The sequence below is a fragment of the Vipera ursinii genome, assembly GCF_947247035.1.
Source record: "Vipera ursinii genome assembly, chromosome: 12".
NCBI lineage: Eukaryota > Metazoa > Chordata > Lepidosauria > Squamata > Viperidae > Vipera > Vipera ursinii.
Genome location: NC_139525.1, coordinates 8,362,417 through 8,376,838, shown reverse-complemented (window position 1 = coordinate 8,376,838; position 14,422 = coordinate 8,362,417). Strand labels below are relative to the sequence as shown.

At 42.9% G+C, this 14,422-nt stretch overlaps 1 protein-coding gene across 1 annotated transcript; it reads left to right on the top strand.

Moving 5' to 3' along the window:
* The first annotated feature begins 41 nt into the window (after window positions 1-41).
* TSPAN6 (tetraspanin 6) lies at window positions 42-13,476 on the top strand. Its single transcript, XM_083371824.1, has 8 exons — window positions 42-209; window positions 4,100-4,288; window positions 5,218-5,292; window positions 6,190-6,288; window positions 7,598-7,753; window positions 8,733-8,816; window positions 9,757-9,859; window positions 10,487-13,476. Exons 1-7 carry the CDS (start codon window positions 123-125, stop codon window positions 9,823-9,825), a joined length of 759 nt encoding a protein of 252 aa, XP_083227950.1. The 5' UTR covers window positions 42-122; the 3' UTR covers window positions 9,826-9,859; window positions 10,487-13,476.
* The last annotated feature ends 946 nt before the right edge of the window (window positions 13,477-14,422 follow it).

Here is a 14,422-nt window from a genome sequence, read left to right as displayed (position 1 = left end):
GCCTCTCGGTTTCGGCCATTTCCGGAAAGGCTCGGCTTGTTCCGCTCAGGCTGGCGGCTGGAACGAGTTGGGAGTCTTGGCTTCGTCTGGGCGAGCGGCGGAGCGCCTGGTCCGGGTCGGGGATGGCATCCCCATCGCGGAGGCTGCAGACCAAGCCGGTCATCACCTGCCTGAAGAGCGTCCTCCTCATCTACACCTTCATCTTCTGGGTGAGGAAGGGTCTAGGGAACAATGGGGGGCGGAGAAGGGGGTCTCTTCCCCCCTCCCACCCGCCCCTCCACCCGCCCTGGACAGAGGGACAGGGTTTCTTGGCGTTTCTCACCCCCAAAAGTTGCCTCTTGCAAAGAAAGGGGCGCCGTTTGCAAAAAGAAGGGGTGAGGGGGGGGGAAGACTACAAGCCCCATCATGTAGCACAGCCCGTGATGGGGCCTCTGGTCCCACCTGCCTGGAGGTGAGCTTTGCCAATAGCTTACAGCTTGTGCAAAGACGATGTACAGTTCTACCCCGGCAGTTTTTCCAAACTTGGAAACTTTAAGATACGTAGACTTCAATTCCCAGGATTCCTCAGCCAGCATTGGCTTAGTAGTTGTTTAGGCGGTGGGGGTGGGGGTAGGCAACCTTGGCTCTTTTATGACTCGTGGACTGCTGGCTCAGGAATTCGGGGAGTTGAAGTCCACGCGAGTCACGAAAGAGCCAAGGTTGCCTACCCCCTGGTTTAGGCGTTGCATGTGATGGGAATGCAGTAGCCGAGTTTTTCCTTGCATGAATGCAACGCTGCACCTAATATTGTTGGACGGAGGGAGGCTGTTCTTCCCATTGCCCTCCAGTACTTTGCAATTCCCTGCCACGCCTACGAGCTTGCTGCATTTAACCAAAGCTCATTTAACCGGAATGCTTGAGGTTGTGCGAACGGGACCCAGCCACTGTGGCTTGGGAGTCGTGGTTTCAACGAGTGTCAGCACTCAGCCGTTGTAGCTTCAGAGCTTCCTTATTCTGCCAACTTTGAAGTTTGAAAATTCTTTCCAAACAGGAAAAAAAAATAAGAGGAAAGGTGATTGATCTCAGGTGAAGGCGGGGCTGTTTTAGTTCTCTATCTACTGATGAGATAATCTGGTTGTAATCAGGGTGCCAAGTTCAGTCTCTTATTTTTCCTCTGCCCTTGTGCCTTGATCAAGAGTCGTTGGAAAGTTATTTAAGTTGCAGTGAGCTTTGTAAACTTGTGAACACAAGGAGCAAATCCTTGTGTTCACAAATCTTGCAAATCCTTTTTCTACACAGCAGGAAGAACCATCTCCTTCCTCTTGCAGATTGGTCTCTAAAGACATTCAGAGAACAGAAGCAAAGTCTCGAAGGAATGTGCGTCCATGCGTCCTCTTTCTTTTCCTACCTCTTCTGGGATCAGTAACAAAGGCATTTCTTGCAGATGCAATGCAGCCTGATGAAATAGACACCCCAAAAGAACAGAGCATCCCCTTGTCTCTCAACATTCCCCCCTCCCCATCTAAAGAGGACACATTGAAATCAAATCAAATCAGTTTTTATTACAGCCATATGGCCAGAAACAGTAAAATATCCAATTGTCGGCTACTTACATACATCATGCATATATAAAAGTGTACTGAGCATGATATAATGGTGAATAAGAACACAGATAATAAAGTTAATTTTAAGAAGCATTATTTAAAAAGATGAATGTGTCCAAACAAACGATGGTACAGTGTCCTTTGCCACTTCATTTGTATTACATCTACCGTATATATTGCTGTTAACCAGCAAAATACAATGCCTCATCAGTAGTTAATACAGTCCTAGTAAAGTCTGGATATTTTCCACCAACATCGAGTAAAGAGTGGCATCAGGACTTTTTGCTATCTCCTGTAAGTTAGGCTATAAGTTATTAAATGATTAAACAGATGTTACTGCATTGAGGGTACAGAAACGCGTTCCTTCTTACTGATAAGAGAGGAAAAGAATAAAATAGATCCAAATGGCTTGTAAATTTTGATAGAATTTGAAACAAAGTCTTTAGACACAACTACCTCTATAAAAATCACCATATACAAAATCTAAAGACAATACTTTCAAACATGCTTGTCTTCTTTCTGTTTCCGACGAATCCCCAGTGAAATATATTTTCTCTCCCAACCACCAAAACTCCTCCATATTGTAATCAAATAACATTGCTTGGATAAGGTAGAGAACCCCTTCCTTCAAGGAAAGGGGTCAGAGAATATGGTAAGGAATATAGTAAGAATATAGTAAGGAATGTAGTAGGAATATAGTAAAGAATATTGATATTCTCTGGTAGGTGCCAGGCCTAAGGTCTTGAGTCTTTCTGCTTTTTTCTTTAAAAAAAAAGTTGCCAGTTTGCTTTTCAGGATTTCTCTCTCTCTCTCTCTCTCTCTCTCTGTGTGTGTGTGTGTGTGTGTGAATAGCAATGTATGGAATGCAGTTAGTAACCGTGTCTTTTCCTTTCAACTCTGCTGCTCCAGGCTTTGGATTCAGGTGAGTGTGGTTTTTTTCCCCCAAGGGAGTTGCAGAATTGGTCTTTTGAATGCAGGTATTGTTGTTTTGCTTTGTCTCTTTCTACAGAAGAGAAATGGAAGGGGATCTGTGAACGTGGGGATGGGTGGAGAAGTGGGATCTGGGGTGGGAGGGAAAATCCTCAAGGGCTCACTTCTGAAGGACGTGGTGGAAGCTGGTTGTAGAGTGAGAAAAATACCTGCTTCTGAGATAAAGAGGCGCAGTGTGCAGTGGGAAGTAAAAGAGAAAACAAAACTTCATAGAGGCTGGATAAATCCTTACTTTGGTGGAATGATCTACTGTGCCGTTCAGCTGCACACGTCCTATAGCATGGTGAGCATTGTTTGTCAAATACTTCTAAGAAGAGTTTAAAAAAGTACAGCCTCATTCTGAACCCTTAAAGCAAGATGATGGGCTTTAGGAGGAAAGACCATCGTGGATCATCAATCAGTTTGGTCTACTGCAGGGGTAGGCAACCTTGCCTCTTTTATGACTCGTGGACTTCAACTCCCAGAATTCCTGAGCTAGCTGGCTCAGGAATTCTGGGAGTTGAAGTCCACGAGTCATAAAAGAGGCAAGGTTGCCTACCCCTGGTCTAGTGGTTAAAACACTAGGCGAGAAACCAGGAGACTTGAGATTTCTAGTTCCACTTTAGGCATAAAAAACCATCTGGATGATTTTGGGCCAATTTTATTTTTATTTATTTATTTATTTTAATCCCATTTATATCCTGCCCTTCTCCGAAGACTCAGGGCGGCTTACACTCTAAGCACAAATCAATGTGCTTAGCAATATTCAGGAAACAGTGAGTTCTACTCCCGCCTTAGCCACGAAAGCCGGTTGGGTGACTTTGGCCCAATGACCAGGAGATGGTGAGTTGTAGTCCTGCCTTATACATGAAAGCTGGCTGGGTGACTTTGGGGCAATCACCAGGAGACAGTGAGTTATAGTCCTGTCTTAACCATGAAAGCCAATTGGGTGACCTTGGGCCAGTCTCTCTCTCTCAGCCCAATTCCTCCCCCCCCATTGGATTGTTGTGGGAAAAATAGGCGGAGGGTGGAGTATTACTTATATTTGCTACATAAAATAATAAAGGTGGGATATAAGTAAATACTAAACGAATTGTACACAGCCACAAATCGTGAGCAGGGATACACCTTTTTGCTTTCTCTTATGCCGTCTCCCTCTTTTTCAGCCCTTTTGGGGGAAAAAATTGACAGTTTCCCTTTGCTAGTAATCTGAACCAATCCTTGCAACCCATGTTTGGAATTCGTTTTGGGGAACTGTAAAATTTGATTCCCCCAATAAGGAAAGGTGGGTCTCCCATCCCTCAAACATTTCTACATGCATGCTTGAGGAGCCCAGCAGTGATTCCAAATGAAAGGGGTTATATGTACTCTTGACCTAAATGTGAATGAAATTGGCTCAAAGCGGAGTTGGCCTGCATCAGTGCAATGGAGGCACAGAACCACGGAGAAGTCTTGAGTACGAGGAACGGCTCGTTTGCAGGGGAACGTCTTCTGAGATGTTACCTTTTGACTTACGCATGTTTTTTTTTCTTCTTCTATTCTTCCAGTTCTCCGGCATCATCCTCCTGGGCGTTGGCATTTGGGGCAAGGTGAGCCTGGAAGTCTACTTCTTCCTGCTGAACGAGAAGGCCAGCAATGTTCCTTACGTCCTGATTGGGGCGGGACTGGTGGTCGCCTTGCTAGGCACCTTTGGCTGTTTTGCAACCTGTCGCGGAAGCACATGGATGCTGAAACTGGTAATTGTTCCAACAAATGGCCTTTGTTTGAACTGCAAGAAGCTTGGCTGGGATTTGCGATTTCAGTCCGTGCGGAACACCTTCAGGCTATCCTGTTGGTTTCTTTGATTAGCAATAGAAAATGTATATTCTGTTTTTTATCTAAATACAGGGCAGAATTTTAACACAACTAGACCATACTTAATGATTTGGCACTTTCCGCCCCCCCTGCAAAGTGTCTTGTTATAGCTGGGGTACAGGTTCTCCTTGACTTACGACAATTCTTTAACCACTGAAGTTAATTTAATTTTAATTTAATTTTTAATTTATTAATATTTCTATACCGCCCTTCTCCCGAAGGACTCAGGGCGGTGTACAGGGCAAGAATAAAACACAGAGTTACAAAAATTAAAAGGTAATTAAATACATGCCCATAAAAACAGTTGGTACATTAATAAAAACCCCAATAAAATGATAGTTAAAAAAAACCCCCACCAATCCCCCCTCAGGCCAGGCCGGCTTGTTCGAACAGGTATGTTACGACAGTACTGAAAAAAAAAGACTTGTGGCTAGTGTTCCCCCAAATGACCGGCGTGGTGTCCTTACTATCACTTGATCGAAATTTGGGCGCTTGGCAACTGGCATGTATTTATGATTATGGTTGCACTATCCTGGGGTTATGTGACCCCCGCTTTTGCAACCTTCCCAGCCGGCTTTTGTCAATCAGAGTCAACGGGGAAGCCAGATTCGCTTAACGGATGCGTGACTTGCTTAACAACTGCAGCATTACAAGTTGTAAAATCAGGATTGGCTCAACAACCGTAGCGCTGAGTGACAGAAGTTCTGGTTCCAATTGTCATAAGTTAAGGACTACCTGTATAATATTGTTTACTCTTGTACCACAAGCAATGAGGGCCATTTTGATATTCATTCCTGTTTTCTGTTCACAGTATGCTATGTTCTTAACCCTCATCTTCCTTGTGGTGCTGGTCGCTGCCATTCTGGGTTTTGTCTTCAGACATGAGGTGCGTGCTGTATCTTCGATAATTTGCTGTTTTAATGGAGTAAAAATGGAACTTCCTGTTGTTTTTCCTCAGGAACTTTGCAGTATGTTCCCTTTTTGCTTTCATTGAAAGCTGGAGCTGGCCAAACAGCAAAGATTCCTGAAAAATCCTTCCAGCAAAGGTTATTTCATTCATATTCGATCTCCATTTTTTAAACACAGTTTCCTAAGAAACTCCATTCATTTATCCAGAGTCCAGCTGGATTGAGATGGTATGTAATTTCCTAGTAAAGACCTTTGGGGATAAGTGTGTGTAAAATTACCCTTAAGTTGTTCAAAGCTTCTCTTATGTTCTGTAAAAATATAAATGTAATAAATTAAAATAAATAAATAAATAAAACTTTGGAATTTCCTTCCAAATGAGCTTGTCTGACTTTTGATTGAAATTTTGCATAGCCAATTTAGGGTAGGATTGTGTGTAGAAGCCGTTTGAATCCAAAGCAAAATGTGGATTGTAATGTAAATCCTTCCAATTCTGAATTCTTTATATTTTTAGCATCCATGGTGGCTTAATGTGCCAAAATGCATTTGAAAACATCTGCTCTGCCATTTTTTGCTGTATAAAAATATGCGTGGATTCTCAGTTTTTTTAAGAATACAATTTAACACAAAAGCTTTGAAACTGACAGAAAATTACACCTCTCATTTGAACGATATCTTGAAAGTGGTGTGTTTCTATTTTCCACAAAGTCTTTTCTAAAAATCCACCATACTGATATGTTGTTAGGCCTTGTCATTTCCCTGCTTTTATTTCTCGGCATCTCCCATTACTTTTAACTCATTCAACTGGCTGGAGGTGTCTTTTGATTCTGTGACAGCCGCACTTGTGTATAATGGAACTTTCTCCCTTTCCCTACAGATAAAGGATAGTTTTAAGAAAAACTATGAAAATGCTGTGAAGCGTTACAATGGGACCAAAGACGATCCTAGCAAAGCAATTGATGACATCCAGAAAACAGTGAGTGGAAACCTTGTATTTTTCTGTGTTTTTTTTTTATAGCTTATATACTTATGGTTTGTTGTAATGTATAAACCCATAGCTTGTTTGTCCCTGAAACACCTTTGAGCTGGAGTCCAGTGAACTCCCTAAATAAATCTTGAAAAGTAGGAGAACCAAGGTTATGAACTCTGGTAAAATTGGACCTTTACCTATGGCAGGGGTAGGCAACCTTGGCTCTTTTATGACTCGTGGACTTCAACTCCCAGAATTCCTGAGCCAGGCTGGCTCAGCTTGGAAACCTCTCCCTTTCTCCTCAGCGTGGCTGGCTCAGGAATTCTGGGAGTTGAAGTCCATGAGTCATAAAAGAGCCAAGGTTGCCTACCCCTGGCCTAGGCCTAGACTGCTTTATGACTCGTGGACTTCAACTCCCAGAATTCCTGAGCCAGCATGACTCAGCTCCGAAACCTCTCCCTTTCCCCTCAGCATGGCTGGCTCAGGAATTCTGGGAGTTGAAGTCCATGAGTCATAAAAGAGCCAAGGTTGCCTACCCCTGACTATGGAAACCAGGGAATGGGATCTTACCAGATGAATTAAAAAAAAAACACCCCAAAAACATTTATTGGCTTCTGGCCCGTCACACTTGGCATCTGAAAAGATCCCATACTCCTATTGACCAAAATATTTTAAATGCATCGTTCAGTATATTGTGTGATTTTCCATTTAGTAAGAAAACCGGGAATTTAAGATAGGTCCCTGTACTTCCAACCGCCTGCTACAGGATGTGCCAGCTTGGCGTTGTGGAAGTTAATAATAATCTGATTAATCTGGGATATAAAATTATAAGCAGAGGACAGGCTGACAAAGACTGGAGTGAAGTCTTGATGGGAAGACACATTGTCGATCCTGTGGTTTGGTCCTGGAGTGGTAATAATAGAATAATAGAGTTGGAAGGGACCTTGGAGGTCATCTAGTCCAACCCCCTGCTCAAGAAGGAGAACCTAGAGCAGGGGTAGGCAACCTCAGCTCTTTTATGACTCATGGACTTCAGCTCCTAGAATTCCTGAGTCAGCTACCCTCCAGTGATGCAGGACCCACAAGTTCTGGGCACAAGCCATTCCGCATCCGAGACTCTGAAATGGGCTTCTCAAAGGTATTGGATGTCAGTGTAGACTACTTCCAAGCCAGTTCTAGAAAAGATCCCTTTCAAAGTTAGAGCACTGGAAGACCTGCAATAGGCTGTTTGGACCCAAGAGTGTCCCATTTTAGGGTGGTGGTATAGTTTGTGTGTCTTGCCGTGGTCATCAAGTGCTCATTCGGTTTTGCACAGTTGCACTGCTGCGGTGTAGAGAATTTCATGGACTGGAAAATGAGTGACTACTTCAAACAAAAAGGCATCCCCATCAGTTGCTGCAAGCCTTTGGAGAACTGTACCGACGATGACTTGAGGAATGTCACCAAAGCAGAAGGCAAAGTTTATGAGCACGTAAGTGAAGGCCTGCTGACCTTTCTAGATTTTTCTAGAATCTGGAAATTGCCTCCAGATTTTGGTTTGCTAGCAAACTGCTTAATGGCAGCTTGTTGCTGTTGTTGTTTTACTACTTTTTACTGAGAAATAGATGAAAATAACTAGATTAAGCCACTCACAAAGTTAAGCAACTTTTCGGTGAGAGAAATAAGGTGGCAAATCAGTTCCCCATTTCACCTTTTGTCTCTCATTGACATCACGATGTTGCCATTTTGACCTTTTTTCCTGGGCTGCAACGAAGTTGCCCACCCTTGCATGAAGACATGGCTGGTTTTAACAGAGTTTATTGATAAGCCATGATGGATGGTTCACCTGATGCTGTGCCATAAGACAACATCTGTTGGTCCAAGGGCCACGTTAGGCTTTGCTTGGGCCAACTGAAGGTCTGTAGTCCCAAGAGGGAATGAGGGAGGATGTGTCGTTAGGGAGTTTTCAAAGCTGTTAAAGCAGAACATGGGAGTCTTGGGTAGAAGGAATGAAGCTGGAACTTCCCTAAGCCTCAACCTCACCTTTTCATTGTTTCCATGTCTATGAAATTAGTTTAGCTCAAGTCACAGTGATTTTTGAGGGTCCACGATCGTGATATGGAGCACGGCGTGAGATAACAAGGAGTGTGTGGCGTGGAACGCAAACACCAGATTGTGAAGAGGTCCTGGCTTTTATTCTCTGAATCTCCCTACTTCCTGTTGGGCTGAAATAAAGAGCAGGTCTTGGTTATTAATCCTTCCAAAGTCCACGGCAATAAAGCAAGAGCGCAGATTGTGCTGCACAAATATTGACACATGCTGGAGGGTCTTTGCAAGTCTTCCATCCGGTTGAAAGAAATCGGCATGCGGTCTTTTGATTACAAGGTTAAAGTCAAGTCGAGGTTGAAATGGACTGGGTGTGGGTGTTTTTTGGTTCCTTGCGAAAAGGCGTCTCTCGTTTGTCTCTGAAGGGTTGTTTTAGCCTGGTGATACAAACCATGGACTCCGAGATGAGCATCGTGGCTGGGATCTCCTTTGGCACGGCTTGTTTCCAGGTGAGCCTTCCTTGAGGATCTTCCTCTGTCCTAACGCCTGTGATTTCCCCCCCCCCTCCTCTCTATTTGATCTTTGATTACCTTGTTAGCAAAGGCACATGGGGACCCCTGGCCAGCTGTGGCTGAGTTAAGACTTTCTCCTTGAGCAGTGCCAACAGCTGGCTCCTGTCCAGGAACCCCTTTTGTTTGTCCAGATGCCCTCCAGCCCCCAAATGATTTTTGGACGGAGAGGGATTCTCACCTTAACACACATCAGGCCTTACAGAAGATGCCTAGAAGTTGTTGGGACCAATTTTACAGTAAAACCTTGTTGGTTATGCGGTAATGGGGGAAAGAGGGGGTGCATCGGAGCTAGAAGTCCATTCGAGGAAATTAATTAATGATCAGTGCAAAGATTAATGACCATTTGTGTAACTTTAGAATAGTTGCACGTGTGCTATTAATGTCATTGATAGATGATTTGATGGAAATGGCAGGGATCACTGGAGTGATATGGAAGTACATACCTCCAGCCCCAAAGTCCCCAAGCTTAAAAGTCGCTAAGTGAGACATTCATTGTGAGATTTGCCCTTTTTTAAACCACCTTTCTTGCCACACTTATTAAGGGAATCGCTGCAGTTGTTAGTAATATGGTTGTTAAGTGGATCTGGCTTTCCCATTGATTTTGCTCATCAGAAGGTTACAAAATTGGATGACACAATGCTGGGAAACTGCAACCATGTTATATATGAACCGGTTGCGAACTACCTAAATTTGGATCATGTGACCGTGGGGATGCTGGAACAGTTGTAAATGTGAAAAATTGTCATCAGTCCCTTTTTAGTGCCGTTGTAACTTGGAATGGTCACTAAACAGAACGGTTGTAAGCCGAGGATTTATCTGTACAGATAATTTAGCTTGATGCCATCCGGTTAATCCCGTCTTTCCCTCTCTCTCATAGTTGATTGGCATTTTCTTGGCCTGGTGCCTTTCCCGATCTATCACAAGTAACCAGTATGAGATGGTGTAACACTGCAAGACAGGAATTTGCCCAACACTCCAAGGTATAAATACATTGCAATAAAGAGCACTTGCAGCTTGCATTGCCCTGTGTTGGAAAGGAGGGTTTCCTTTTTTGAAATCAAAGAAATGGCCCAAATCCAGGTAAATTAATGGAACATCTTCAATGTTTTTAAGTGGACATATTATTTAAATTCATATTAGCCTATTCTTGCTATTGCAGTATAACTTAACCAACAGCTGCCTCTTTTAGTTAAAGGCCCTTTTTTTCAAGCTTGGCAACTTGGATTTCGAACTCCCAGAATTCCCCAACCAGCATAAACGTGCCTGGCTGAGGAATTCTGGGAGTTGAAGTCCACAAGTCATGAAAGGGCCACGTTTGAAGACCCTTGCTTTAGACATATCAATAATGGTAGACGTGCTTTTTGAGACCTGCTTTTTCTTCAGAAATGATGATTGCAGATTTGGGAAATAATAGGAGGGATGGTCATCAGCCGGATGTGCACGTTGCACTAAGCCTGACACATAACAATAAGGTGTAAACCATTTTTGCAAACTCTGATGATTGGTTTGTGTAGCAAGCCCCAGACCAATTATGGCTTAATGTGTAATTTCTTGGCATTTAAAAACAGCTGTCTCTTAATCTCTTATTTTCTGTTCTTCATTTGCAGGGTTTATTTAAACAAATAAAATAACAAAAACAGAAGATTTTTAGGAGCCACCTCCCTGACGACTTGAGCTTTGGAAAACCAGTTTGATTTGACTGCTGTCTTAAAGATTTTATTTGAATTTTGTTTGAAAATAAGGAGCTTTTCCTTTTGAGATTTGAAACTACTAAGGACCAGTAGTTTTAAAATAGATTTTTTTTAAAAAAGGGAGGCTTTTCATAGTACTATTTCATAGTACTGTTAGTTTCATTATCTTTATTTGTGTCATTAATCGTCAATCTATTTAAGTGGACATATTATTTAAATTCATGTTAGCCTATTCTTGCTATTGTAGTATAACCAACAGCTGCCTCTTTTAGTTAAAGGCCATTTTCCCCCCCCTTGAATAATGCTTCTCATTCTGGATTATCAGATCCTACCCAGAACTTTCCAAAAATACATTTGAGTGATTTCAATCCAGAGTTCTACAGCTCTTTAGCCTGGGGCTCAAATACTATATTTTGTTTCAGTTGGATCCATATCTGGAGGCTCCAGCTAGGGATTTTTTTTTCTTCAAACTTGGCATCTTGAAGATGTGTGGACTTTAACTTCCAGAATCCTGGAAGTTGAAGTCTGCAAATCTTAACGCTGCCTAATTTGAAAAAAAAAAAAAAACCTCTTCCAATTTTTAAAGCTTTCCAAGACTTGCTTGTTGGAAAAGCTCATCCGTAACCAGTTCTCCATCTTGGATCAAAGGGCAATGAAGATCTTAGTAGCCTGTACCAAACTTGCATCTGGAGTTGCCTTTTGACCTTTAGACTTGGCCCCAAGGGCTTCTCAAATGCATTTTGTGTGGTTTAATCCCAAATTCCGATGAGAAGTCAAAAATGTTCAGAGGACACCTCTTTTCTTTTGCATCCTCTTCCTTTGGGGTCATCAGCGGACCCTATTTTTTTTGGTAAAGAGATAAACGATCTTTCTTTCTGGACCCTTGCTTTTAATGGATACGGACGGGATAAAATAGTAAGGTCCTGATATAAGCCCCCAATGAGACTGTAGCTTGTGGGGGCGGGGGGGGGGAGAGGGAGCAGATGTTTTGTGTTGTCAAATGGCCTCTGGTCCAATTCACAGGATCTCCAAATATGGTGGAACATGTTTTTTTTTTAAAAAAAGCTTTTGGTAACGTTAATCTAGATAGACAGATATTACGAGTTTGTATAAGCTAGTTTCCTGTGCAGTGGAATGGAATTGTAGCCCCCGTCACCAAACAGGATAGATTAACTAAAAAATAAATAAATGTGCTGATTTGCAACAGCAGGAAATTGATCCCCCTATCTTTGAGATTTCTGTGGGAGAATCGGATTCGGCAGTAGATAGGCCACTAAGGCCCTCTTTGAGGAGGCTTCACATATCGTGCCAAGACAGATCTACTATATGAATAGTAAATGGCTGGCTCACACTACGTGCTAAGCTATAAAGCTGTGGTTATGCAAGGGGTGGAATTTGCACACTATGCAAAGCTGAAGCCCAGCCATCTTGTTGCTTAATGCTATATGTGAACCCCAACCTGTGCAATGAGCACTACAAAAGCTCTTTTATCAGACAGTTACTGTCTTTATGTGATATTTTGGACCATGGTTGGTCAAGCAATAATGGTCCTGATTTGTCCTTAACACCAAAACATTACAATTGGGTACCTGCCTCATAAAAAACCTTCAACAAAAAAATTATGACTTGGATATGACTTGTGTTCCAGGCTTCTTACTATAGTTAGTGCTTGGCTTACAACAGATCGTTTAGTGACCATTTGAAGTCACAGTGATGCTGAAAAGGTGACTTAGGACTGTTTTTCACACTTAAAGACCGTTCCAGCATCCCCAGGGTCATGTGATCAAAATTCGGACGCTTGGCATCTGGCTCATATTTATGACGGTTGCAGCGTCCTGGGGTCACGTGATCCCCTTTTGCGACCTTCTGTGAAGCAGAGTCAATAAAGGGAGCCAGATTGACTTAACCACCGTGTTGCTAACTCAGCAACCGCATTGATTCCTTTATCAACGGTGGCGAGAAAGGTCGTACGATGGGGCAAAGCTCACTTAACAAATGTCTCGCTTAGCAACGGAAATGTTGGCCTCAATTGTGGTCGTAAGCCGAGGACTGCCTGTATAGTCTTCTGAAAGACACTCCTGATGATTGTGCAGTGTTACTTCGGTACTCTTTAATGACTGTAGTTCCGGAAGGTGCAAGGAATACTTTAAAAACGAGTACCAAAAAACCACGTGACTTATCCGCTGATGCTTTCTTTCTGCTGGGAACGACTTCCTGTCTGTTGTTCCTGAGCTGTCCCCGCTTTTCCTATGTCGGCAACCTTCCCAGCCTGGCTGACTTCCCATCTGCCCTCTGTGGCTGTCCCCATCTTCCTATCGCAGCGCATCGAGAACCAGACGACGAGGACCGAAACGACCTTTTAGTGTCAAAATGCGTCAAGTACCAAACTTGACAAGTTTTAGAAGCAGTCGGGTACCGAGGTACCGCTGGATGTTTTATGTACCACTGTGCATAAATAAGTACATACGTGGACAACACCTTGGCTTGAATCAAAGTCGAGTTGTGGTCTGAAAAATAAATCTCTTCTTGGACTCCTTTCCGCTTTCTTCGGCCCCCCTCTGCCCTTCCACCCCGAAACTGAATGGTATTTGGTGCTAATTCCTTGCATTCTGAAAATCCCTGGTACTCTTTGGAAAGGAAGGTGTTTTTGTCGGCGCTTGTCTGGGGAAACACACTGAAAACAAGCTCAGATTTCAGTGATCCTTTTGAAGTTGTGTCGTAGTGATTTTTGTGTCTCTGTGTGTATTTTTAAGACTCAGTGGGAGCGTCCTTAATCTTAGCTGTCGCTCTGCATCCGTTCGAGTATGGTTTTTATCATCAGTATTATGTGATGCTTTGAATATATATATTTTTTGTATTCAATAGAGGAATCTGCCTGGACCCATAATAAACCTTTATACAGTTTTTATTCTGAAAGCTCTTTAAATACATCACTCGGGTTGTCCTGATTTCTTGAGAACAGTTGTAATGAAGCAAATATTTGATTTCTCTGGCTGTTAACGACTTAACGGTGTGATGTGTGTCTGGGGACGAATTGCTTCTTTTGTTGATGTTAGAAATATATACAGCCTTATTTCTAACCTTCCTCCAAATTAACATACAGATAGTCCTCAACTTACAACTATAATTGAGCCCGCAATTTGGGTCATAAGCCATGATGTTTGGAAAGAGGGCCACGTGGTGACTATACCTGATTTTATGATCTTTTTTTTTGCAGCAGTGAAGAGAACACCATGGTCAGAAGCAAACTCTGGCTGTTAAATAAGTCCATTGTTTGCCATGGGGCAATTTTTGCTAGAAACTGGAAATTTCCTTGCTTAAGGGAATTCTTAAGCACAGTTGTGGTCTTACTTAGCCACACTTTGCTTCCTGACTTGAGTTGCCGGCCCAAATATGGGCTCCAAACGAGGATTGCCTAAATATATTTGGGTGTACACCCTGAGTTGCTGAAATTAATTTGCAAATCTCTGGTGTGTGTGTGGGGGTGTTATACGCAGTTTTGGGGTTTGGGGCAAAATAAGATCCTATTGAAACTGCAAAAGCACAGTTTGGGGCATACTTTGCAAAATGTACTTCTAGCTTTTTCTGATATTGAGCCAACCCTGTTTATTTCCAGTTAAAGAATGCCCTCTTGCGGCTTTTTAGGAGAATGCTGGTGTAAGATACTTGTTCTTTTCAGCTGTGGCAGGGGTAGGCAACCTCGGCTCTTTTATGACTCATGGACTTCAATTCCCAGAATTCCTGAGCCAGCTTGGCTGGCTCAGGAATTCTGGGAGTTGAAGTCCATGAGTCATAAAAGAGCTGAGGTTGCCTACCCCTGAGCTATGGGATGGCCATGCTTGGTTCTAGTTT